General features: G+C 36.2%; 3 protein-coding genes across 4 annotated transcripts in view; 2 read left to right on the top strand and 1 right to left on the bottom strand.

Moving 5' to 3' along the window:
* The first annotated feature begins 7623 nt into the window (after positions 1 to 7623).
* On the top strand, positions 7624 to 20076 carry ABRAXAS1 (abraxas 1, BRCA1 A complex subunit). 2 transcript variants are annotated; one of them, XM_051966238.1, is made up of 9 exons: positions 7624 to 7844; positions 9651 to 9741; positions 12397 to 12433; positions 14791 to 14857; positions 16328 to 16521; positions 17166 to 17285; positions 18206 to 18290; positions 18477 to 18591; positions 19114 to 20076. In XM_051966238.1, the coding sequence occupies exons 1-9, from the start codon at positions 7710 to 7712 to the stop codon at positions 19533 to 19535; spliced, it is 1266 nt and encodes a 421-aa protein (XP_051822198.1). In that variant the 5' UTR covers positions 7624 to 7709; the 3' UTR covers positions 19536 to 20076. The 2 variants fall into 2 exon arrangements, with proteins under 2 accessions (XP_051822198.1, XP_051822197.1); XM_051966237.1 differs by having other exon boundaries at positions 7626 to 7844; positions 19111 to 20076.
* A 434-nt stretch (positions 20077 to 20510) lies between these two features.
* MRPS18C (mitochondrial ribosomal protein S18C) lies at positions 20511 to 26255 on the bottom strand. Its single transcript, XM_051966717.1, has 7 exons — positions 26058 to 26255; positions 25804 to 25972; positions 24076 to 24134; positions 23021 to 23104; positions 21545 to 21602; positions 21150 to 21209; positions 20511 to 20618 (listed from the first exon to the last, which is right to left on the bottom strand). The coding sequence occupies exons 1-7, from the start codon at positions 26253 to 26255 to the stop codon at positions 20548 to 20550; spliced, it is 699 nt and encodes a 232-aa protein (XP_051822677.1). The 3' UTR covers positions 20511 to 20547.
* The window catches only part of HELQ (helicase, POLQ like), a 60033-nt gene continuing 58800 nt past the window's right edge, over positions 25957 to 27189 (top strand). The window contains exon 1 of the mRNA XM_051966236.1: positions 25957 to 26127. Within this exon, the coding sequence (XP_051822196.1) occupies positions 25957 to 26127 (171 nt within the window). The remainder of the gene's footprint in view (positions 26128 to 27189) is intronic.

Raw genomic sequence — 27189 nt, 5'->3', positions numbered from 1 at the left:
ATTTGAAGATCAGGTTCTCCACTGAGAAGAACTGACATCAGAAGTTTAACTTTTTCATTATATGTAATATATATTCAAGAGTAAGTGAAACAATAAGGTATATAGTCCTTAGCAAGTTCATCTTTGAAGATCTGTTAGGAACACTTCTGTTCAAGTCCAGCACAAGTCTGGCTCACAAGACTGTATGACCCTGAGCAAGTCATTTAATCTCTAAGTGCTTCAGGTGGCTGCACTGATCTGCAATGATAGTTTCCTTATTGGGGTTTCTTTATACCAATGAAACTGTTCAATCCCCAACTGGGGACAGGTAGATGGTGCAATGGAAAAAGCATTGGCCCTGGAGTTAGGAGGACCTGAGTTCAAATTCAGCCTCAACAATTAACACTTTCTTAGCTGTAGGACCCTGAGCAAGTCACTTTTTTTTTACATAGCTTTTTATTTACAAGTTATATGCATGGTGATTTTACAGCATTGACAATTGCCAAACCTTTTGTTCCAATTTTTCCCCTCCTTCCCCCCACTCCCTCCCCCAGATGGCAGGTTGACCAATACATGTTAAATATGTTAAAGTATAAATTAAATACAAAGTAAAGTATACATGTCCAAACAGTTATTTTGCTGTACAAAAAGAATCAGACTCTGAAATAGTGTACAATTATCTTGTGAAGGAAATCAAAAATGCAGGCAGACAAAAATATAGGGATTGGGAATTCTATGTAATGGTTCTTAGTCATTTCCCAGAGTTCTTTCGTTGGGTATAGCTGCTTCAATTCATTACTGCTCCATTGGAACTGATTTGGTTCATCTCATTGCTTAAGATGGCCAGGTCCATCAGAATTGATCATCATTTAATATTGTTGTTGAAGTATATAAAATGATCTCCTGGTCCTCTGAGTAAGTCATTCAATCCCAATTGCCTCAGGAAAAAAAAATTCTAAACTGGAGCTATCCAGTTTCAAATATATTGCTTTAAAATACATGATGCAGCCTTCACACAGACACTGACTGGTATGTGTAGCAAAATGGAAAAAGCTGGTTTAGGACCTAAAGAAACTACAGACTGTGAGGACCATGTCCTTCATCCTAAAGTATTCAAGGAGTCTAGGGAAAACATTCATACTTCCTGCATTTACTCCTCCCACCCAAGATTCAGATGCCTATAATTTATCTTATGATAGCATTTTTCTATAAATCTCAGTGGAATATACATAAGTTGTATTTGGGATTTTGCTTTTACCTTAGAGTGGTATAAGGATAACATTTCATATGTAACTATTCAAAGAAAGGGAGCTTATAATGAATGGGGCAGGGAACTCAATAACTTCTCCAATGCTTGAAATTAGTCTGATAAACCTAGAATGTTTTTTAATTGTTTTCAATCACATCCAACTCTTCATGAGTTTTGGAGGTGTGTTTGTTTTTGTTTTGTTTTGTTTTGTTTTGTTTTGTTTTGTTTTGTTTTGTTTTGTTTTGGGGGCAAGGATAGTGAAGTGGGTTGCTATTTCCTTCTTTTGCTCATTTTACAGATAAGGAAGCTAAGGCAGATATTGTTAGTAAATGTCTGAGATTGGACTTGAAATTAAATTTTCCTGACTTGACTCTAGGTATACGTGGCTGTTGAGAACCTAGAATGGAAGGGTAGAATTTTGCTTTGAGTCTTTATTCTATTGTTAAGTTAAACTATAGGAATCTATAATATTTAGGAAGGACTAGTATGAGGTCTTGCCAAATAGGTTTCAGGGTTGCTCAGCCATTTTTGGTTTCTACCTTTACCCAACTCTACCTGTGATTCCAAGAAACTATAGCATTCTCAGCAGCTACAATTCAGAAAATCATGTTGAAGCTAACTAATACATACATAGGTCAGGGAATTAGAGGGATATCTACCCCAGTCATGTGAAGACTTTCTCCCAGTGGATGGGCAAATTAGAACATTTTGTTCTGACAACCATGAATATGGCTGAAACAGACACTGTGGTCAGATACTGAAGATGCCAAAGTCATCCACTGCATCCTAGGTTACTGCAAGTCATCTTAACTTTGGTCTTGCCATTGGACTTGGTTCACTCTGAAAGAGTGAGGCTGATGACTGTACAACTTTGCCTCACTTAAGAGATATTGTCCATGACATCATTTGTATTCTTCAAAAAAGAATGAACCACAAACTTCACACATATGATAGTATAGTTGTAGAGACTGGAACATTGGTTCTACATTTTTATTTTCAAAATCCTGAAAATTGTTCTAATTAATTTCAGGTTTTAAAATTAAATGATACTTTTTTTCCCCAATAGCTATCCATGATTAGTTCTTCTTAGGGTAAAATAGATAATTCTAATAAATAAAATAATAAATCTAATTAATTTAAAATGTTAAAATTCAAATGTTGCCATGAAGTTAGTTTTTCAATAAGGTCAAGAATACTTTCATTGTTGTTTAAGTCCAAAAAATAATATAAATTAATGTGTTTAGTTATATTTTCTAGTAATCTATTCCTAGGAATGTAATGTTTTTATTACATATTATATGACATATCCTATGTCATATTATATATTATGTAATTTATTATTTTATTAAATATCTTTAAATTTAAATTTAAATCATCAAATCTTCAACCTGAGATCCATTTTTTCCAGTAGCAATCTTTTAAAATGTTGGGGCTTACTTAATGTTAGCTGATCTTAATTACAATAGTTGAAATTATTGAAAATTTTTGAAAATCATTAAAGCAAAGTCTTGCTAGAAATTTGTGGTGTTCTCTTCTTTTCTAAAATATATGATGGTTCTCTGGGAGCAGATTTCTTGGGGAGGTTCTCTGGAGGCAGCCTTAGTTTCAGTTCAAAGTAATAATCACCTCAAATGCAGCCAGGAATTAAAATCCAATCTTTTATTGTCTATTAATTTTCTCAGAGGCCTATCTCTCTGCTTGGTTCCAAGAGCTCTTGCAGCTTGTCCTTTTTCGCTTCCAGCTCCCTCTGAATCTTGGTTCTACTCCTCTGAATCTTCACCCTGCCCTACTCCAGTCTCTAGCTTGTCAGTCTCCCAAACTGACTCACTTCACTAACTCAGCTCCCTTTTATGCTCTTTTAGAGGCATAAACTCAAAGGGTGACTCCTTCTCCGAGAGTGGGATTATGGGAGGTGTGAATTCACAAAGTTACAAAGTTAACTTTGTGTATCTCCCATACTTGTGAACTCCAATGTGTGAGCTCTAATGTGTAAACTCTCTTAAAGGTGTGAGTTCTAATGTGTAAACTCTTAAAGGTGCAAACCCAAGCACACAAGCATTGCTTCCATCAATTCCAGTGAGTCAACACTTTGTTTCAAGTTCAGGCCCATAACATCTCCCACTTTCTTTTATTTTAGAACATAGGGTGGTCATGACCTCCCTGACTTCTCAAAGAGGTGAGAACCCCAAAAAAGGTGATCACGCCTTCCCTGACTGCTCAAAAAAGAAGTGAAAATACCATAAACAGAAGGTGGTCACACCCTTCCTGACTTCTCAGGAAGGAAGATGAAAACACCAAAGGAAATGGGAAATCAGATTAGCAGGTTTCTGAAGGGGTTCACTTGAAACAGATATACATAAATCCATCAATATGGGAGGCATTACACATAATTACATAAGCACATGGCAATATAACACAGGCCGGTAGTGATGAAACATGAATCAACATGAGAATTTATACATGTCCATGAGTCCTAGAAATAGTCCAAAAGAAATCCATTGTCCATTAGTTCATGTGCCAGGAATCCAACAATTCCTGCAAGCTTTGAAGTACTGCAATAGTCTCATCAACAATTTTTCATCTCAAGGAATCCATTGATTCCTGCTGATTTTCAAAAATTGAAAGAGTCTCATCTTGTGTTAGGAAATCCAATGATTCCTGAAGATTGTGTTCTTAGATTTTCTCCTTAGTTTCCAGATTTTTCTCTTTTTCTGTCTCTCTTTGATAGACAAAGCAAATAAGGCTCGTTGGCACCCATCTGATTCCTTCTCCATCTGTAGAAATACAAATACAAGCAAACCCTCTTCCCCAAGCAGTTAACCTATCTGATCCCTTCCATTCACCACTTTCAGGATTTCTCCACATTATCTGACATTGGAGCTGTTTGCACTGGACACTGCCCTGTTGGGTTAAATAGCCTGTATTCTCCGCAATTGTAATCCTGATTGCTTTTTGGCTGATTGATCACATCAGAGTCCTGACCTTCTAAAGACTCTCTGGGTGTAACCTCAGTTGCTATCATGCCCCACCTGTCTTTTGATTGATATCTTGGAGCTGGGCCCTGCCTCTCATTTCTCTGGGTCAGTCTACATTGAGAGGCCCAGTGAAAGCCTCAGTTGCATTTTGGACATAGGTTTGGGGTTTTCTCTCACCCTGTCCTCTCGCTCTATCTCTGTATCTACAATGGGCTCTCAGATGTCCAATTTTTCCATCTTGAAAACATCGACGACTTTCTCTCGAAGTCCCTTGCCAAGAGGGACCCTGTCTTCCTATGTTCATCATAGTTTGGATATAATAAGCGTTTGTGCCCACTGTGGCACAGTGCCTTATGATCTCCTCTAAAGGAGCATTTTTGTCTAGTCCCGATATAATTCTTTTGCAAATCTCATTGGCATTTTCCTTAGCCAGATGTCTGGTCATTATTTTTGTGGCTGCATCATCTCCAATGGTTCCAGCTGTTTGCAAACGTCCTACAAAATCCGCAAAGGGTTCATTGGGACCTTGCTCTATTTTTGTGAAAGCTTTATCTTCATCTTTCTGTCTGGGGAGAGAACCCCAAGCTTTTATTGCAGCCTTAGAAATTTGCTCATACACTGTTATGGGATAATCAATCTGTTCTGAATTATCTCCATACTGACCTTCACCTGCTAGTTGATCAAAAGTGATTTATACATTAACTCCTGTTTGCCTATTTCGTTGGACTTGAATCCTACATAATTCATGAAACTCCGAAAGCCATAAATTCTGTCCAGGATCTAAACATGTCCTAGCTTTGGACTTCCAATCATTCGGGGTTAAGATTTCATAAGACAAATTATCTAGTAACATCTTAACATAAGGTGATGTAGCCCCATAAAGAGTGCAACCCTTTTTCAAATCCTTAAGTTTTTCCAAATTAAAAGGAGTGTATCTTCTCCCTTTTTGACCTGAAGAGCCAAGCTTTTCAATCACAGGATATGCATTTATAAAATCAGATACATCTTGTCCTTCATTTTTTGTCTTAATTAATGCCTTTTCTAATCTTGTCATATTCTGCTTCACAGGAGATGCTGATCGTGTTTCTGTCTCTCCCCCCTCCTCCTTCTTCCTCCACCCATGAAGGGTTAATTGAGGAGGGGAGAGTCATGAGATGAAGAATGATCTAATTTCTCTTGCTGTGGATGAATATAGAGAGGACTGGAGAGACTTACATTAACTGATGCTGAGTGAAATGAGCAGAACCAGGAGATCATTATATAACTCAACAATGATACTGTATGAGGATGTATTTTGACAGAAGTGGATCTCTTCGATAAAGAGACCTAACTCAGTTTCAATTGATCAAGGATGGACAGAAGCAGCTACACCCAAAGATAGAACACTGGGAAATGAATATAAACTGCTTGCATTTTGTTTTTCTTCCCAGGGTTATTTATACATTCTGAATCCAATTCTCCCTGTGCAACAAGAGAACTGTTCGATTCTGCACACATATATATTGTATCTAGGATATACTGTAACCTATTTAACATGTATAGGACTGCTTGCCATCTAGAGGAGGGGATGGAGGGAGGGAGGGGAAAAATCAGAACAGAAGTGAGTGCAAGGGATAATGCTGTAAAAAATTATCCTGGCATGGGTTCTGCCAATAAAAAGTTATTTTAAAATTTGTAAAAAATAATAATAATTTCTCCTGCTGTGAATCTGATTCTTCATCCTTCTCACCTAGTTTAGTTGGCACTTCCCCCTCCTGCTCTTTCTTCTTTTTCCTCATTCTAACACTTACATAATTTCTTAAAGCCAGTTGTATTAAATTGTATGTATAAAGTGTATTTTTGGAAATTGAGTTTGGTTTAGAATTGTAGTATTCACCTAGTTGCTCTCCTACTAATTTCCACTCATTTGGATCCAATTCTTTTTTTCGTAGAGAACCAAGGACTTTACAATTTCTAAAAGTTCAGTGATCTGCTCCAAAATTATAATCAAACCTCGGTTTTTCATAACCTTGACAATGCTCTCTAAACATTTTCCTTGAACAGAAACAGAAGTCTGTTTTCTAAACATCTGTCCCATTTTAACTGAAATACTATTTTAGCTCTTTAACAAAATTTCTGTTGTACTCACTCTAATTTCTGGGTCAAAAAGACTTTTCCACTGGATCAGGATCAGAGGCTTTTCCACTGAAATCAGGATCATGTCAGTCCCACATTCAGGCACCATGCTGGTTTTCAAGTCCTTGAAAGAGTTTCATCTACCTTGGCTTTCCATAAAAGATGCAAACCCATGCACACAAGCATTGCTTCTATCAATTCCAGTGAGTCAACACCTTGTTTCAAGTTCCGGCCCATAACAAATTCATATTAGTTAACTTCTTTGCCTAACTAGAATAAAAAGAACTTGAAAAATGTACACATAATGCAAGATGTTGGTAAATTATATTCTTCCAGTCTTGGATCTGGTATTGACTAGTTTTAATAATTTCAATTTTAAGTTCATTAGCTACAGTTTCTAGTTGTTTTCATATTTATTAGATCGGGGATAAATAGGATGCATTTTATCTACAAAATATCTTAAAATTACTAATGCTTAATTGCAATTGATGATTATAAAGAGTGCCAAATAATTATAGGGGAAACATTTAACTTCATAGCTACTTTAGACTTTCTTCCCATCACTTCGTTAGCATCACAACAAAATGCAAATGAGTTCGATTTCAAGTTATTATTTCATTATTAATTCATTATTAATGCTTCTCTGTTGTGGTTGATACTAATTCTTTTAAAGCATAAAATAACTGCAGGAGCTGAATGAACCGAACGCTGCGGTGCAAAATTCCTGCTTATCCCGCAATCTTTTGTTGGCTCCAGCCCCCTTGGTCGCTCGTCACTCCAGCTAATGGTCCCGGGTCATGGACAAGAAGCCAGTGTGCTGTGAAAGCTCGCGTTTAACTGCCTGGATGAGAACTACTGGCTGTCACGGGACCTAGAGCAGATGCGGAGAAAAGCATCCAACAGGCGCCAAGGAGAAGCTCGGAAGGGAGCCACAAGACCTGCTCGCTCAGCTCAGTTTTGGACAACTCGGGCGACCCGTGAGATTCCGCAGAGGGTTTGTGCAGGGGTTGGCTGAGCGGGCCATCAGGGTCTGGCTCCGGCAACCTTTCGGTTTTCTTTTGGGGGCGGGTCGCTAAACCTCGAGTGCAAAATAGGAATGACTACTCAGCAGCCTTTTGTATTCCACCTGGTGGTTTGGCAAACGCAATTCGCTGACTACAGGAAAGACAGCTGGAAAAGCCCAAGGCTGGGAGGGACATAAAGAAAGGCTCCGCGGGATAGCGAGGACGCGCCTGCTGAAGCAATTCTTGCTGCGAGAGGCGGAGATCTCCGCCGGCAGAGGGCGCTCTAGGTCCCGTTCCGCTTCGGTGCTCCCAGCCTGAGCTCTCTGGGCTCACAGGCTAGCGCAAGCGCACGGAAGAGACGGAGGCAGCTGGTTGGGGAGGGAGCGCATGCGCGCGGGGCGACAAGGCGTCCGAGGCCCGGGTCTGAACGCTAGCATGGAGGGCGAGAAGACGACGGCAATGCTCTCGGGGTTCGTGTTTGGCTCCCTCGCTTTCCAGCATCTTAACTCCAACGCCGACACGGTGAGTGCACGAGGAGTCACGGCCACGGCCGGGGGAGCGAGCGCCAAGCGGGGGAGGGGCGGGAATAGCGCCCCACCCCCACCAGGCGAGAAGCTCCCCAGGAGCGGGACTCCGCCCGCCTCCTCGCCTTGTTCATTTGCCTTCCCTCCCCCATTTTTAAAGGACCTATTATGTGCGGGGTACTGTGCGCCGGAATGGGTTTGGCGTTCGAGGAATCCATCCCTCTTCTACCTGGGCCCCATCTAAGTGGGTTGTGTCTCCGCGGTCTGGACACCTCGAGCCTGACCCTTCCCCTCTCCAAGCTACGAAAGTGACCTCGGGTCGCATCCGAATTTCCAGAGCCTTGATGGCGTTTAAACTCTTAACCAAACGGAGGCCTCTGAACTGAGATAGGGGAATCCCCATCCGAGCTTATACTCAATTCAATGGACGTTAACACGGTCTATATTTTACTGTGTTTTTATTTATTTTGTTAAATATTTTCCAGTTACATCTTAGTCCGATTTAGGCAGCAAATCTGTAGTATTGAGGGTGGCACTGCACCCCACAGCCTTTTGTTGAATTTGTAGTTTTATTATTCATTTTACTAGCATTTTCTCCAGCCCTTAAATTTAAAGCCCTTAAGTAAAATCAACCTGCTTGGCCATATCCAAAAATGTATATGTTTCATTCTGTATCAGCCTAGGTGGGTAGCATGCTTCAATATTGGTCCTTTGGAATGGTGGACATTGCATTGAAGTTCTTCAAAATTATTTTTCTTTACAGTGCTGTTTTGTATTAATCATTCACTTGATTTTATTCACTTCATAAGTCTTGCTAAGTTTCTCAGTCTCCACCTTCATTTCTTACAACACAATATCCATCACAGTTTGTTTAGTCATTATCTATTTGATAGATACCTCTTGTTTGTCACCTTTTCTTTTTGAATATTTTTGTGAGTATAGGCCTTAGGATTATTACTTCTGGGTCAAAGTCTCAAAACTTTGGGGGCATAGTTCTAAATTGCTTATAAATTGTTCAAGTAGTTAACTCTACCACTAACAAATCGGTTTCCTTATTTTCCTGCAGTTCCTCCCATATTTGTCATCATTCAGATTTTATCATCTTTGCCTATCTGTAGAGTATGAGGTGCACTCTCAGTTGCTTTAATTATTGTTGCTCTACTTGGTGATTTGAAGCATTTATTTTCCTTATGGCTGTTGATGATTTAGATTTCTGCTTTTCAAAACTTCCCACTTTTACCATTGATCTTTTTTCAATTGGGGAATTTCATGGTCTCTGCCTATTCCAGAATAGGGAATTTGCAGAAAGGTCAAAGGGGAAGATTATTTGGTTTGTGTGGTATATATTGTGCTTAAGCCTGAGATATCCAGAGAGACAGTTGGTGATGTGGGACTGCAATTTTGGAGAAAGATTAGGGCTGGATATGAATGTATTTATGAATCATCTGTATAAAAATGATATTTGAACCCTTAGGAGACAGATCATTCTAAGGACAGAACTTTGGGGGATCCTCATGGTTAGGGGGCAAAAAATTAATGATAACCATCAGTAATACGGTGCATATTAATCTTTCCCTTATCACAATTTTTGTAATAACTATACCATTTATTTTAATATATTGTCTTTGCCTGTTACTTGACCCATTTTTGCTCTCTTTTCAAGTAGGCCAAATGAAATGTTCTTTTGTATTTGGATATCCTTTTGTATCCATTGTTAGATGCTTAGGTTTGGAATGAATTAATTAGTAAAGATATAGTAAATGCTAGCTTATTTCACATATTGCTTCTCTTTTCTATCCTATAGGAAGGTTTTCTCCTTGGGGAAGTGAAAGGTGAAGCCAAGAACAGCATTACAGATTCTCAGTTAAATGATGTTGAAGTTGTTTATACAATTGGTGAGTATATCATATGTCTACCTATATGTCAGACCTGAAAATGATGTGGATAAATGCTTTTTTTTAATTATGTTTTTATGTTTATATAGGTTTTTAATGTTTATCAAACTTTTTGCATATATAATCTTTAAAAAAAATTTTCAATAGTGTTTTATTTGTCCAATTATATGTAAAGATAGCCATTAGCATTCATTTTTATAAATTTTTGAGTTCCAAAATTTTTTTCTTCCCTTTCCCTTCCTAAAGACAGGTAGCAATCTCATATAGGTTAAATATATGGAGTTTCAACTGTTTTAGTCAAAAAGTGTTTTCTTGGAGTTTTGGGAATCTTTGGGTTTAATGAAATAATAGATTACTATAGTCATTAACTATTGTATCCTTAACCTATTCCACTGATCCTTAGCCAATACCAAATGATTAATTTGAGTCAATTCTCTATATATTTTGTAAATGAGGCCTTTATCAGAATCCTTAAATGTAAAAATGATTTCCCAATTTATTGTTTCCCTTCTGATCTTGTCTGCATTAGTTTTGTTTGTACAAAAACTTTTTAACTTAATATAAATCAAAATTATCTATCTGGTGTTCAGTAATGAATTTCATTGGACACAGATTCCTTCCTTCTCCATAGATCTGAGAGGTAAACTATCCTATGTTCTTCTAATATGCTTGTAATATCACTCTCTATGTCTCAATCATGAACCCATTTAGATCTTATCTTGGTATGTGGTGTTAGGTGTGGGTTGAGGCCTAATTTCTTCCATACTAGTTTCCAATTTCCCCAGCAATTTTTGTCCAATAGTGAGTTCTGATCCCCAAAACTGGGGTCTTTGGGTTTGTCAAACACTAGATTGCTATAATTATTGACTATTTTGTCCTGTGAACCTAACCTATTCTACTGATTGACTACTCTATTTCTTAGCCGTACCAAATAGTTTTGATGACCATTGCTTTATAATATAGTTTTAGGTCTGGCACAGCTAGGCCACCTTCATTAGTATTTTTTTCATTAATTCCCTTGAAATTCTTGACCTTTTGTTCTTCCAAATGAACTTTGTTACTATTTTTTCTAGATCTGTAAAATAATTTCTTGGGAGTTTGATTGGTATGGCACTAAATAAGTAGGTTAATTTAGAGAGTATTGTCACCTTTATTACATTTGCTTAGCCTACCCATGAGCACTTGATATTTTTCCATCTAATTAGATCTGACTTTATTTGTGTGGAAAATGTTTTGTAATTGTGTAAATATAGTTCCTGATTTTCCCTTGGCAAATTCTATACTATCAACAGTTAATTTGAAAGGAATTTCTTTTTGTATCTCTTGCTGCTGGACTTTGTTGATAATATATAAAAATGCCGATGATTTACGTGGATTTATTTTGTATCCTGCAACTTTGCTAAAATTGTGAATTGTTTCTAATAATTTTTTAGTTGATTCTCTAGGTATGCCATCATATCATCTACAAAGATTGATAATTTGGTTTCTTCATGACCTACTTTAATTCGTTTAATCTCGTTTTCTTCTTTTCTTACCAAGGCTAGCATTTCTTATACAATATTGAATACTAATGGTAATAGTGGGCAGCCTTATTTCACTCCTGCTCTTATTGGGAATGGTTCTAGTTTGTCCCCATTACATATGATGCTTGCTTGATGGATTTAAATAGATGCTATTGATCATTTTAAGGAAAAATCCACTTATTCCTATACTCTCTAGTGTTTCTAATAGGAATTGGTGGTGGATTTTATCAAATGCTTTTTCTGCATCTATAGAGATAATGATATAGTTTTTGTTAATTTGGTTATTGATACAGTCAATTATGTTAATAGTTTTCCTATTCCTATATATCCTGAACCAGCCCTGCATTCCTGGTATAAATCCTACTTGGTCATAGTGTATTATCCTGGGGGTGATTTTCTATAATCTTTTTGCTCATATTTTATTTAAGATTTTTGCATCAATATTTATTAAATTATAGAAAATCATCCCCAGGATAATATATTCTATTGAAATCTGATTTGGCTTTTGACATGGGAATAATGTATCTCAGCTTTTAGACATCTGTTAGTGTTGGTGTTTTTTTTTTTTCCTATTCAGTTAATCTCTGCTTTAATGAAGAGTTAATGTATTTTTTGAGGAGTCCAGACTAATGGTTTGGTAAATTTAGGGGTACTTTCCCTATGAGGAAATTCTGTCTACCAATTTGAGTCAGTGATTAGTGCACAACTTAGAGTTTTAAAGATTTATTTGGGCACTGAGAGGTTCCATAAGATTCCAAGAGTCACTTGGCCAAAATGTGTCTAAGGCAGGACCTGAACCTAAGTTTAGGCCTCTATGTATTACACTAGGCAGCAATACATCTAAATTACAAAGTATGTAGTTTATTGTTTAAAGTTTATTAATTATTATAAAAAAATAGTTCTTGCATGGAATTTAGTATTAATAAACCAAGAACATAGGTATAAAGAATATATAAAAGATTTTACTAATGCTAATGCTTTATTAAAATATGAAAGTAGAGAAAGAACATCTTGAAATTCAGTGAAAAATATAGTAGACTAAGTTTGTATCTGGGAAATATTTGTAATCTTTACTTGTAGTGTTAAGAATTTCAATTCAACTAACATAAAAATACTCATCTTATCCTTTCAGAGATACAAAGATACATTCCATGCTATCAGCTTTTCAGGTAAGTGTTACAACATGTGAAGAATTCTGATCAGTAGTTTGTGATTAGGTTATATCAAGCAAACCAAGGAATAATTTATTAAACACCTATTACATGCCACGAATTGCACTGGAAATTACAAAGATAAAAATGACTGTGCTTGCCTTCAAGAAGCTCAGGTTCTTAAAAGATGCCTGTAAGTACAACTGTAGGGGCCATAAATCGTACTTGTAGAAGGAGGCTACGGGTCTGTTGGGGAAAGATGTTGAAGAAAGTAGGAAAAAGTAACACTTATGTCAAGAAATATGTCCAAGAAGATTTTTAGTGACTTTGCTCAGAATTCACAATTGAGAAAGTCAAAACTAGAGTGAAGCTTCATGCTTTTCAGTGCACTTTTCAGTGTTTATGCACCATTTGCTTCAATGAATCTTTGTACTTCTCCCATCCACTTAGGTGTACAATATTTTTGCATGTTTGCTTTGCCATTGGAATGTGAGCTCTGAACTCTTTGAGGGATTGTTTTTTTTTTTTTTTTCTCAACTTGTATCCTCAGGCTTAGCATAGTTGTTGGCCCAGCTCTTAATTGATGCTTATTGACTATATTGACTGACAGATCAAGTCTTTTGTTTCTTCAAAGATTTAGAATTTCATTGGTCTGGAAAATCCCACCTATTTATAAATCATAAGTGTCTTGGCCACAGTAACATATCTAGTATCCAAGGAAGAATATAAACCCAACTAGCTCTTCTTGCCTCCAAGTCCAATAAATACTGATTTTTATCAAATATTGAGCTATAATGAATAGCAATTTCAAAATCTGTTGTGTATCAGGAATGAAAATATATTAGAGTTGCCAAAAACAAGGGAACCATAGATTGGTGAGGTTAGATGTAGAAAATAGCAACTATAATGGATCCTTTTAATAGTCCTTTTTGTCAAAGGGCAGCCATTGGAGTACTTTGTGTTTCTTCTCTGCCCTATCTCGATCTACCTCAGGATCTTTCAGAGTATTTTTCTCTACAAACATTTTGCACAACTCAGGAAGTTTGGACTCCTTAGTTATGTGAAGTTTCCAATCAATAAGTTCATTTATTTTTGTTGTTGTTGTTCTGTATAGGTCATAATTAGACATGTTTGAAATAAGTACTTCTGATAAGAAAGTTTTATATATGTTGCACAAAACTATCACGTGTGCTCTCAATAGGCAAAATTTGTAATAAAAAATACTTAGAAATTTTCTTTTATCTCTGATATCCAAAAGGAGATTTCAATCAATATAATCATTTATTATTTGCTGGGCACTGTGCTAAGTTCTACGAATATGGAGAAAGGAAAAAATAGTCTGTATCCTCAAGGAGCTCAAAGTCTAATTAGGAGACATGAAAGTTTTATCTAATTACAAACAAGACATACACTGAATATATTGGAAATAATCAATAGAGGTGAGATGCTAGCTTCCTGAAGATAGGACTGTAGTTAGGACTTGAGAGAGTCTAGGAGACAGATCAGGAGAGAAAATATTCTGTTCATGGGAGAATAGCCAGTGAAAGTGCTTGGAGTTGGAAGATGGAGTAATAGTACCACCGGACTAATGAGTCGGGATATGGTGCTGTGTAAGGTAAAAGAAGACTAGAAAGGTGGGCTTTGATCTCCCATGCAGAAGTGGTAGACTGTGGGTATAAAATACTGCATATACTGTCAGATTCAATTGATCTTAGATTTGTGGGGTTTTTTCCCCTCTTTTTTTTTTTTTTTTTAATATTCAGTTGCCAGGGATGATTTTTGGGGAAGTAGCACAAGGAATATAGGAAAAAAGATATAAAAACAAATAATAACTTTAAATAACTTGAATAATAACTTTAAAAATAAACATTTCTTGATATGTTCTTTTAAAGAAGAGAATAACAGCTGGTAGACTAGGAATTAAGCAACTTTATTTGAAAACTTTTAGAAAATATCTTTTATATATTTTAGAGCTCATTTGTCATGTAAGCTCATAAGGTGTGGTAGGGTCTAGACAGGGGTCCTCAAACTACGGCTGCAAGCCAGACGCAGCAGCTGAGGATATTTATCCCCCTCACCCAGGCCTATGAAGTTTCTTTATTTAAAGGCCCATAAACAGAGTTTTTGTTTTTACTATAGTCCGACCTTCCAATAGTCTGAGGGACAGTGAACTGGACCCGTATTTAAAAAGTTTGAGGACCCCTGGAAAATGTTAAGGCAGACAATATTTCTTGTTAACTTAGCTGGCACATTGATACTTGTTGCTTTGGATTGAGGTACTTTGGTTAGGACCAATTGCAATATGATACTGGCATTGAGGGGATTCTTTATAAAGGAATTTCAATTGAAATATATTTTCATCTGCCTCTTTTTAGCTTTTATAACTCAATAGGTGAAGTAAATGAGCAGGCGCTGAAGAAAATCATTTCATGCTGCAAAAAGGTTGGGACTCATTCTATCTCTGTGACTCACTTCTGTAATTATTTGATTTTTTGTGTGTTTCTAACAAGAGTAAAAAAAGTCTTATTAACTTTGCATATATAACTTTAAAAATCTTCATATTATCCTCCAAGTTGGGTGGGGGAAAAAAGATGAAAGGCAAGTTAGTGTAGGGCTATAGGAAAGTCAATGGGCTTCTCTCAGCCTGTTTTCTCATATGTCAAAGGAAGATAAAATGTACCCAAAAATCCTTTAAAAAAAAAAAAAAGTAAGCTCTAGGGCAGCTAGGTGGTGCAGTAGATCAAACACCAGCCCTGAAGTCAGGAGGACCCAAGTTCAAATGCGACTTCAGACACTTAACACTTCCTAGTTGTGTGACCTTGGACAAACCACTTAACCTCAATTGCCTCTAGTGGGAGGGTAGAGAAGCAAACAAGCTCTAAATTCTTTCCAGATCTGAGTGACAGGCTCCTTATCGCAGAATTTGAGAGTTCTGCTAGAACTCAAAAGAAAATTCTAAGCCTGAAAGATTCCCCCTTTAGTAGGAAGAGCACTGATTCCAGAGTCAGAGGACCTGGGTCAAATTAGTCTTCTAAACTGTTGACCTTGGGCAAGTCATTTTACCTCCCTAAGTATGTTTCCTCATCTTCAAAAGGAGAGGATTAGGTCAGATGGCTTCTGAAAAAGAGGATCTTTAAATATTGGTCAAAATTTTGCTTAACTACCTCAAGTAAGGGAAATTAACTAAATCCTTTTTTACCCCAAACACCCAAGGAAACCTACTTTTGGAAAACTATGTTAAGAAATTTTTTCTTACGTAAATCAACTTGCTTATAATTCTACCCTTTGAGACTACACAGAACAAGTCTGATCCTTTCTCCAGAGGACAGCTTTTAAAATACTTGAAGAAGGTAGCTATCTCTATTAAACCTTATCTTTTTTCTGGCAAAGGATTTCAAGTTCCTTCAAATAATCCTTATATTATGAACTTGACGTTTCATCATCCTGGTTTCCCTATTCTGGACATCCTTCTGCTTATCAATAACCTTTCTAAAATGTAGTTCTAAAACTGAGCAGAATATCTTTTTGGTCTTATCAGGGCAGTCTATCAATATTCTGATTTATTCTTATGAATAAACATTTTTGGTTAACTGATAGAGAATTTTACCTTTTAAACTCATTTGCATTAATCATTTTTAAATGATGTCAAAAAATTAAAGTTTAGGTTTCATATCAGAAATAGCAAAATCCTTTTCTCAAAATTTTTTTTTAGTAAAACCCAAAAAATGCACAAGAATATTTTAAGTACAAACCAATACTTTACATTTTTGGATTGTACAAAATGTATATTTATAAATCCTTAAGCTTGTCAAGAGTTTTTCTAAATGGTGATTGCTATTTTCAATGTTTTATTTTTTTGTCTCGTTATGGTAGTACAATATTAATAGTGATATTTTATTCTCCCCCTCTTAGAATGTTATTGGATGGTACAAATTCAGGCGTAATTCAGATCAAATGATGACATTTCGAGAGAAGATTCTTCACAAAAATTTACAAAAATGTCTTTCAAATCAAGAACTTGTTTTTTTGTTACTAACACCAAGCATAACCACAGAAAGCTTCTCTACTCATAGGTTGGATCATGCATTACATAGACCTCAGGAAGGGTAAGTTGTTGGCACATATTTATTTGTATTAGCTAGTAAAGTTCAGGATGTACTGTAATTTTTCAATATTTAGTTCTTAAATATCTTATACAGATGTATAAATTGATATAACAACATTTTATGCAAGGATTTATGTGAGATGAGCCTTTCCTTTCACAAAAAGGGTCATAGTAATCCCTGAAATATTAGGAAGAAAATCACAAATTTCTCCTTTACTTAATGATACTAATATGAGTAATACTATTTCATGTTAAAGTGATACTTTTACCATGTAGCATAAAAATTTGTCAAAAATACATTGACTTGATGGCTGAGTTTTTTTTTCCCAATGAATGGAAAATAGCTTATGCCAAATATTGGTTATGCCTAATTATAGTAGTATTTCATTTTAAGTGAACTAACCCATATAAAGCATCAAGTGTTTTTAATATTAAAATAATTGATAGTTGTTATAGATAAAAGTAATTGCTTATAAATTGGATTTGTTTTAGAGGAGTAATTAAAAAAAAAAAAACAAATATTAGAAGATATTTGTCTGTCTCATTTGTGCAGGGTGGTCTGCTAAGAATAGAAAATGAAAATAATAAAGTACCACTGCTAATTTTCAACTTTTCTATAAATTCATATCAAAAATGTTTTTTTAGAGTTTTCCATAAAGTGCCGTTAGTGGTCACCAACTTGGGAACATCTGAGCTGCAGGGATATAAAACTATGTCAGGTTCCTACATATCTACTGCCTTTGGCCGAACAGTCCGTGCACATAGGTAAGATGGTTCTTCAGCCACTGACTGTTCAAATATACTCATTTTCTTGAGGATGGGGGTTGGGGGTAAGTCATAATTTTTTTGTATCATTAAATTTAAAAGATTAAAAACGAATTAATTTTAAAGCTAAAGTCACTTTGCATATAGTCTGACAATTATAATTTAATACTTTCATCAGGTCCTCATACTTTGTAATCCTTTTATTCCTCTTTCATTGCCTATCCTACAGTACATAAATGAGGAAACATGTTATATATTCAATTTGTCCAAGGTATTTGAAAAGCACCAAGAGCCTCATGGTATCTCTAAACTTGGATCTGGGGCTTGCTGGGGAATATAGCTTATGACTGGAGCTTCTACTTTTGTAATTCCATTCTTTCCCAAATGGCTAGCCCAAACTTTTTCCTTTCTTTCTCAAATTGGCTTTCATCCCCTTTTCAACCTCCAAAGATCTTTACTATCTATCATATTGATAAAAACCCATTCACTATGAGCTTCCTGATCTTCATCACTTCTTTCTTTGATGATCTGAAAGAAAGAGGTGGTCTTTCTCTTTAAAAATTCTGCTAATTCTGCATAATACTATCTGACTTTCTATCATCATTCTTCTAGGACGATGTTCCATCATTTATCTTTTAAGAGTTTAAGATTCTTTTAAGAATTTAGATTCTCTTGCCTTCTCTTCGATTTCATCCTAAAAAAAAAATCTTTCAACCCTACAACATATTTCACGTCTTTCTTACTTTTCCTTTAAATTAAAAAAAAAAAAAAATTGTACTCTACTTCCTTCATACTGATTCGTGAAATTGACATTCAAGGGTCCTATATCATATCCATCAAATTTTCATTTTGCAGATAAATTATATTTATAATGTAATATACAGTTATATAAAAGGAAATCTTTTATCTTTCACCAACAGGTCAGAATTTTTTAATGAAGATGGCACTTTAAAAGAGGTTCAGAAGATAAATGAACTGTATACCACCTTACAGGATGAATTAAAGGTAATTATTTCAAATCTTTAAAGATTATTCTAGATTTGGAAATAATAGATGATACAATTCAGGAAGTGTTAGAATTTATGTTGCCCTGTTCTTCTATCCAGTAGAATTCCTTTTACTTAGTATAAGCTATTAATGTATTATGAATTGGAATATTATCTGTATAATTAAACTGATTTTCTTTTGTAGGAAATATGCACTCAAGTATTAGACAGTGAGCAGTTAGTAGAAAAATTAATAAAGGATATAAATCATCTAAAAGAAGAACTTGCAAAAAGGAAGAGAGCAAAGGCTCTAGCATCAGGTAAAAAAGAAAAGTTAATAATCCTTACACTTTTATCATATAATTCTTTTAGAGCTGCCATTTAAGGATATCCATAATAATTCACTCACCTAGCAGCACTTTCAGATTGACAAAAACTTGTTACTTTTACAAACAACCCGTGCGCTCCCAGTTTTATCAAAAAATAATAATAATAGCTTGACTATCCTGTCATAACTAGTTATAGTGCACACCATTCTACTGTTTTTAATGGTGTCACTGAATTTTTACCTAATTTTCACTTTAACAAAATTGACATAGTAATCTCTGGTTAGTTTTTGCTAAATGAAAAGGACCCTTTCTTCAATTGTGGTTTAGGAGATCAGCTTTGGCAAATTTAACCTAATCCTGCTGAATATCCTAAGAAATATTATTATGGATAAAATTTTGAAATTGGACTCTTAGATCAAACAAGGTATGAGAGGCCCTAGATCCTGACATCCCAGGTCAGTCTGAACTTTTACATAATGTTGAATAATAAAATTGCATTATTTGATTTAGCAGTAAGAAGCCCTGACCTGGAACCAGAAGAGAATGTTCTTCTCTGTCAAGCTTTAAGGAAATTTTTCCCAACTTGTGAACTTCTTCATTCCTGTGTTGTTTGTTTGAAAGGCAGGCAGGTTTCTAGAAACTCTTGTAACACTGACCATAAACTTCATCTGGTAAATGAATTAACTCTGATGCTAGAAAGCCCTGATTTTCCAGAAGATGATGAAACAAAATGTGGAATTAAGCGTAAATCTCTTGACTTAGAGAGCCAAAGCCCAGTCAAGAAAGTACGATTGTTAGAAATTCATAATCAGTGTCTTAAAAGAGATCATGAAAACAGTCAACAGGAAAAAGAACTGACAAGCAGTACAGAAACGGATGAAGATGCTGAGAAATTGAAGGATGGTATTGAATATCCAGAGTCGCCAACTTTCTGATCTTTCAAACGATTTTTGTGATTGACCAGACTGATCAAAAGGCCACAGAGTGGAAAACATTCACATACTTTATATGAAGCAATACTTTGGAAAATGATTATAACTTAATAAGTTATATATAATAATTTTCCAAAGTATTGCTTCATATAAAGTATTTTGGAAATTTAGGAATGTGATAAGTTTTATTATAGTACTCTAGGAGTAAATAAAAAACTACTAGTCTTTTTCCAAGTTGTTTCTTAGTGTTTGTAAATAAAAACTTTTATGGAAACTGTTAATCCACTTTGTAGATAAAATATTTCATTAAAAAAAATTCTAAAACCTGAAGCTTTTAAAAATTTGGTGTAAGAAATAAAGGCCAATTTAGTGAAATTTCATATTTAACTCAAGTTTTCACTGCATACATTTTCATGTGCTTAAATCAGCTTTCAGATTGGTCATTCCTAAAGTCTACAATAGTCCCCAATGAAGAAGTTTGCTTCTGTGTCTCTTCGTATGTTTTTTTCTCTCACTAGAAATTAAAGTTCTTTAGTGTCAAAAATTTTTTTGGGATATCTGTCATGATATGAAAGAATGATACTTGTTTTTGAAGTCCACCCCGATGTTTGAACAAATTTCAGTTAAAATTCTAAAGGGTTTAGTTTAAAACTAACAAACAATTCCTCTGGTTTAGTGTGTGTATATATAATTCGCCTCCCTCACTTTCCCTGTAGAATCATGAGATCTGCTGGTAGAACCAAGAACCCATGTTCACATCTACAGTAGCTGAATATCAGTTCAGCTAAGTTTTAAATTTTTTACCACAAGAGTGAAAATTATTTCAGATAAGAAAGAGCCTTACAGTTCCTTGGAAATCATTTTTTTCCAGCCTCTTTTGCAGATGAGGAAACTGAAGCCCAAAGAACTCAATGCAGAAACAGGCCAGGTCCTCTGCATTCAGGAAACGTTTTTAGAATTGAAATGATAGTACACATAATCTGTCAATTAAGTTTTATTGATACTAGCTTTTTTCTCAATATTTGATGTTACAAATTTTGGGATCTTTCAGATAGGCAGGATCCTTGTAAGTAACTGGCATAAATCCTGCAAAAAAGATAATTTGTTTTAAGTTTTTCACTGTAATTTGTACAAAAATTATAAATATTTTAAATGCATAATACAAGCTTTTATAGTCTGACAAAATCTAGAGCAAACAAATTAAGAGCCATTCCCTCAATAGATTAGTGGTTAGAGAAGATAAGTGTCTGCAAAGGAAGAAATACAAACCAAGAATAGCAGAAAAAGGTGAAATTTAGTGTTGGATGAGAACCTGTCAGAAGACAAATATGCTTACTTCATTGCTGGTAGAACAGCCCAAATGTTTTTGTGAATTTTTGGAATTATTTAAGAAAAGTGACTTAATCACTTTCTTTGATCCAAAATCCCACTTGTGGGATTATATTTCAAGGAGATTAATGAAAGTCAGAAAATATTATGTGAAAAATATTCATAGCATCATTTAAAAAAATAAGTGAAAACTGGATGTCCAATAATTTGACAGTTGCCAAAAAAACACATAATAAAATGTATGATGGGGTAAAAAACATTGGATAGTAAATATTCACTAATACTTACCCATTATCTGAGCCCGCTTAATAGCCTTTGTAATCTCTCTCTGTTTTTTCCCACATAAGCCTATAAATGAAAAATATTTTCATTAATTTCATTCCAAACAGAAAAAGTTAATGCTTACATAAAAGTTCCTAGGATGCTTAAAATATACTTCTAAACAAGAAACTTTGCTTTAAAAGAAAAACTACTTTCAAAATTTCCCATCTTTTATGCTTTGGAGAGTGTACCAAAATAGTTAATTTAGCCTTAACTGCCCCAAATTCAGCTACTTTGCCTAACCTGTAATATCTATTCACCAGTTAATTAGAAAATAGCTAATTTTCTTAAATATAAAACTAAAATTGGTTTCAAATCATTTACACATTAAAATATTCACAAATAGGCTTTAATGTAAATACCTGTTATGTGTCTTCCATAAATGCATCCAGTGAATGGAGAAATAAACTGAGACAAAAGCTGTTGATAGTTTTATAAACAAAAATCAAAATTAGTAGTAATTTAAACTGATAAACGACTTTTTTGTTGTTCACTGTTTTTTAATTTTCCCCCCAGTTACATTCAAAATAATGTTTAAGCTTTTTCTTTTCAAAATATATTCAGTTTTCAGCACTTGCTCTTGCAAAATCTTGTATTTTTTTCCTTCCTTCCATGGCAAGTAATCCAATATATACTAAACATGTTCAATTCTTCTATACATATTTCCACACTGATAAACAACTTTTTAAAAGTCTTTAAATTATTTTTCTTCAGTATTATAATGCCAATTCACATTTACATGGTAAAAATGTTGCCTTAACACTTTCAGGTAGGTATGTTTTTCCCATTTTAAAGATAGGGTTTTAAAAAGGTATGCTCAGTGTCACAACAATAGAGCTAGGAAACAGCAGTACTGAAACCTTGGCCCAGGTTGTGTTGATTTCTAAATCCATTGAAAAGTCTGAGGTCTGACACAATCATACACTTATGATATTTTTGGAGAGGATACAAATATCTTTTAAGAAATACTAAGTCCAATTACTAACAACATGAGCTTGAAGTTTTAAGTGTTCCTATGAAATCTCCATTTAAAAAATATGCTTAGAATTATCATCAGTGAAGGAAATAAGTTTACCTCCTCTTAAGTACCACGTTTCTAAAAAGTTTTCCTTTTGCATGTTCATCTTTAACCTTAGTCCTAAAATCCTCATGGTGAAACAAATTTCCTCAACTGAGAGGCGTGATTGTAGAGGTGTTATATAGCATATGTTGTAAAGTGTACTGGTTTTACACAAATGTTCTGTTACACAAATGTAATGCTTTTTTAGAATATAAGGAGAAAAAGAATAAAAATGCATTCAAAAATTATTTATGCTTCTGCCTCATTATACAAAGAATAGTGAATATAAGTTTATGCAATGATCCATTACCATTATGAATTATCATTTATCTAGGGGGGGAGGGCTCCATATACCAGTAAATTTAAAAGTTTTCATGTCAACATATTAAAGTTTTTTTTTTCTCCTCCTCACCATTACTTTATACATTTCCTTGCTAGCTGTACAGTTCTTCTATCTTATATAATTTGTTCATTCTAATCAGCTATCTGTCAAGAAATAAACTTGGTTAGAAATTAGTATATAATAGTAAGTGACATGAGCTTTATATCTATTAAGCCTTTTTTGCTTACTTCTCTGGATGACTGCTATAATTTGGCAATTCCAGTTAATTAAAATTAAATGAACAGATATTGCAGGTATAAGCACTGTAAGTGGCCTCACATTTAAGAGTTTTACAATTAAACTCCCATTTTAAAAAATATTTTAAAAAATTTTAAACAACTATCGGACAGCAAAGTCCCACATTCAAGCACCAATGGTAATAAATTCAAGCCTTACCTGTACATTCTTATAATCTACAGGTTTTCCACACAAAATACATTTTTTGTTTGGTTCCTTGTATGGATTTTCCATTGGAACTGGCTAGATTTGTATGGAAGAGGAAGAAAAAGAATCTCTTAAAATTATAATTCAGTGGCATCTATATAGATAGCAGTTAAATGATTTGGAAAACACTTTATATGCATTATCTTTTCTGAGTTTTATAACTACCTTTTGAAAAATTTAAAAAATCTTAGTAAAGTATTATTGTCCCCATTTTACAAATGAGAAAGCAGAAATCCTATAGCAATTAAGTGAAAAAGTTGACAAAGTTGAAAAGTATCAGGCACAATCTGAATCAGTAATTTCTGAAATTAATTTGCCTAATGCCTCTAAATATGTGGTATTCCCATTATATCTTGTGATCATTTTGATTTATTATCTTTAAATAAACATTGATTTGTATACCTATCTTATATATGTATATACCTGGGATCATGGAAAATTTTCTCAGGTGAAAAGGAGAAGAGAGTGGAAAAATTTAAGAAACCCTGAATTTATGTACCTAGCACATAATCTTGCACATGGTGCTTAAAAATGTTAGTTGAACTGAAAATATGGTGGAAGCTTAAGAGAGAGGAAATATTTGGAGTAAAATCAAGAAAGGCATACTTTCATACTTAAAAATTTCAGCAATAAGTATTTTTGCTAATAATTTTACATCTAATCATTTAGAGAAAAAAATTAACATGGACATTTCCACATAATCCTCATTTATACTTCCAAGAAAGCTTAAGAAATGACACAACATAGTGAGAACTAGTTTGTTACAAAGGATTTTTTAAAAATTTAGTTTCCTGTGACTGGTGGGAGAGTCCAATCCCATCTACAAAAGCCACAGGAACTTGAAATTTAGCAATTTTTTAAAAAGCAATGGCCTTTTATTTTCAAAATACATGCGAAAATAGTTTTTAACATTCACCCTTGCAAAATCTTGTGTTCCAAATTTTTCTTCTTCCCCCAGACTGCAAGTAGTCCAATATATGTTAAACATGTTCAGCAATCTTTCTTACCAGGTCTTCATTATTGGCCACCTGTTTATACTGGGAACAACTTCTCCAAAGCACTGTAACTAAACAGAAAACAGAAAAAAATCAATTGTTTACATCTTTAGTGATTTTGGTTTTTTTTTGCCAAAAAGAGGAAAAGTCTTATTGTTTTACAACTATTTTAGCAAGTAGAGCAAGCCTCTTATATGCCAAATAAATTAAAAATGTGAATTCAAGTGCACCCTCTTTTTTGGGAGGTCCCATTTTGGTCCTAATGCAGGAAAAAATTCTCCCCTCCCCCCTCCCAGCTACTTCTTAGAATTTGCACAGTTCAGAGATAAGGTAACCTAGCCTGAATTAAATTCATGCCAGTTTGTTATATAAGGGACAAATGATGAGATTAAAATAAAAGGGGGTAAGATCAACTTGATTGCATCGCTTAGTATTGTGGTCCTGGTGCGGGCTTCGGGAAGCCATCAGTGGATGAACTTGCAAGGCCCACTGTGTTGTCGGAGGTGCGCTGAAGTCCGCAGAGACCGAGAAAGACAAAGGACAGCCCCTGCTTTCCAGCTGTTGGCAATCTGATGGGAAAGATGACGTGTGAAATACCTAGTGTAAATGATTATGGAGGAAAGGCGCGAGAATAGACATTTGATGAAGAAAGCCTTTCTCCACCAGGCGCGGTGTAAGAGGCGCTGGGAGGCTGTCAGGGAAGCCGGGAGGTGAAGATGGGCCGTCGCAGAAAGGTGTCCGACCCGGGAGAAACGGGAAAAAGATTGGCATGGTACGAAGGGATGGGAAGAAGCCCTGAGGGGCCTATGTGTGCGCCACACAGCACAAAAAAAGGTTCATGGGGCTTTCAATTCTCCAAGTGTCTATTAGACTGTTACTACAGAGACCAATAAGCAAACAACTAGTTCCTCCCTTAAAAGAACATAAGGGGGAGGAGGTGGGGACCCAGAAAAATTACGTATGTGTTAAGGCCCTAACATGCGCTAGCTGTTTTACAGACTGCTCAGCTAATCCAACAACCTGGAAGGCAGATTTTGTTATTATATCCATTTCGCAGACGAGGAAACAAAAGTAGACTGGTTGTGACTCATCCGAGGTCACACATCTGTAAGCGTCTGAAGCTGAATTTAAACTCGGATCTTTTAACTCGGTCCCATGCTCTATGCACTGCCCCACAGAACTGCCTCCGTCTTCGGCGCTAAAACGACGCCGGGAACGTGGCAAACGCTTAATGCTAGTTGACTGAATGACTGACTAATGGGGAAGGAACGGCCCGGGCTTACTAGTAGAGAAGTTGCTTAGAGGTAAGCCTTGACTGCTGGGTCACTCCTTCCCCCGAACCCTCGAGACTGCAGCTCCCGATGTTGCAAGAGATCAAAAAAGCTGAGGGAGAGTGCGCTTACCAGGCTGAACCCCGCGGCAAGCGCGGCCAATGCAAGCACTTCCTAAACGCAGCATTATCTTCTCCCTCCCAAGCGCAAGTAAACCAATTGAGACCGCCATGGCAAACCTAATAATCTTCCCGACCTCACTCAAAAAAAAAAAAAAAAAAATATCCCTTCCGGTTCACGGTTTACTTAGCGGGGGCCCAAAACCGGACATAATTATTCTCTGAGCAAAATGGTCGGCGGAGAAGGCTGGAGTTGATGACGTGATTAAGCCCCTACTGCACATGTGTAGGAATTTTTTCCCCTAGTTTTCCAAAATTGAATGAGAGGTGGTCAGAAACTACTTACCCACCTCTGAGCATGCGCGGGCTCCGGCCGTGGCGGCCGGGGATCCGGTAGGTAGATCTCTGAGCCCTGGGTGTGAGTGTCACCCTTTGCTTCCCCTGCAACCAGGCGGAGCCTCTCCGGCTCTGCTCCCGAAGCCCTGCTGCCGCGCCATCAGGGCATGGAGGACTCGGGCTCTGTTATTCGCAGGCGAGTATCTACCCGTAAGAGGAGCCGCCGTAGTTTGGGGGACACCGCGGCCGCTGGCCCGCTAGAGCCGGCCAAGGAGCAGGAGGAGGAGGGGACAGACGGGAGGAGGCGCCGGAGGAGCGAGAGCCTGGAGCTCCCCGAGGTAAGGAGCCCCTGGGCTCGCGGGAGGATGCGGGGGAGGCGGCCGAGCTTCGCTCCTTCACACTCCAGGGGATCCCGGGGCCGGAGTCTCTTCTGGCAGTTGTGTAAGGCCCTGCAGATGCAAGTCATGACCTCACCTCGTCCCCCGTTACCTCTGCTCCTTTGAGGTTCACTTGGTCCACATCTGCCGCCTCCTGGCTTATTCCTCCCACCTCCTCTCCTTGTACTAGGACGTCAACACGCTTATCTAGGAACCTCTCTCCCACCCACCCAAGTACACTAACTTTCCACTGCCTCAGTTTGCTCTTTTCACTTGATACATCACCCGAACTTGGCGGCCACACACAAAGTAGTCCTGCCCATTACCCACAGATGCTCCACATCTTTCTTCAGGAGCTCTGAAATTCTCAAGTACTTAGTCATTATTTCACTCTCTGCTGTGCAGCCCCAAACCGCCTTCTTCATACGTAACCATGACCACCAACCCTAATGTTCTCTCCCGGGCCACCTGCACCAGATATATCTTCTTCCTTTCTCCATCTTGACTCTTTGGTGTTCAATTCTACATTGTCGCTTTCACTTGAGTCCTTTGACCCCTTTTCAGGTCATTCATCTTATCAAGCCTTTGTCTTGGATTGCTGCTTTCACTTCTACACATATGTTTCTGAAGAAAGCTGGATAAAATCATAAAAACCTGCTAACTAACTGCACAAATTTATGTCAGAAGCTCTCAATTGCCCCTCTCCTGGCAAAAAGACAACCTTTTAACCTGTCTTCTTCAGTGGATCTTGCACATTTTTTCAAATCCTGTTTCACTTGATGATTTCATCAACTGCGTTTTCTCTATATTAATGATTCTCAAATCTACTTATCTAGTTCTACTCTCTCTGGTGATCTCCAATTTTAATTGCCTATCTGATATCATGATGTCATATGGACATATTAAATAAAGCATATCAAAAACTGAACTTCATATTTTTCTTACAAACCCTGCCCATTTCCAAACCTGGGTGTAATCATGCACTTCTTGGCCCATTCACTCTCTGTATCCAATCTGTTTCGA

This window comes from Antechinus flavipes, chromosome 6 (assembly GCF_016432865.1).
Source record: "Antechinus flavipes isolate AdamAnt ecotype Samford, QLD, Australia chromosome 6, AdamAnt_v2, whole genome shotgun sequence".
NCBI lineage: Eukaryota > Metazoa > Chordata > Mammalia > Dasyuromorphia > Dasyuridae > Antechinus > Antechinus flavipes.
Note: the sequence above shows the minus strand (reverse complement) of the source record. Positions and strands in the feature narration are given on the sequence as shown.

Coding starts and splice junctions, on each gene's coding strand:
- ABRAXAS1 (XM_051966237.1), top strand. CDS start 7,710: ATGCGCGCGGGGCGACAAGGCGTCCGAGGCCCGGGTCTGAACGCTAGC. Junction 7,845..9,650: donor TTAACTCCAACGCCGACACG/GTGAGTGCACGA, acceptor TCTATCCTATAG/GAAGGTTTTCTCCTTGGGGA. Junction 9,742..12,396: donor TGAAGTTGTTTATACAATTG/GTGAGTATATCA, acceptor TTATCCTTTCAG/AGATACAAAGATACATTCCA.
- MRPS18C (XM_051966717.1), bottom strand. CDS start 26,255: ATGACTTGCATCTGCAGGGCCTTACACAACTGCCAGAAGAGACTCCGG. Junction 23,105..24,075: donor TGGCCAATAATGAAGACCTG/GTAAGAAAGATT, acceptor ATACAAATCTAG/CCAGTTCCAATGGAAAATCC. Junction 21,603..23,020: donor TAGATTATAAGAATGTACAG/GTAAGGCTTGAA, acceptor AACTATCAACAG/CTTTTGTCTCAGTTTATTTC.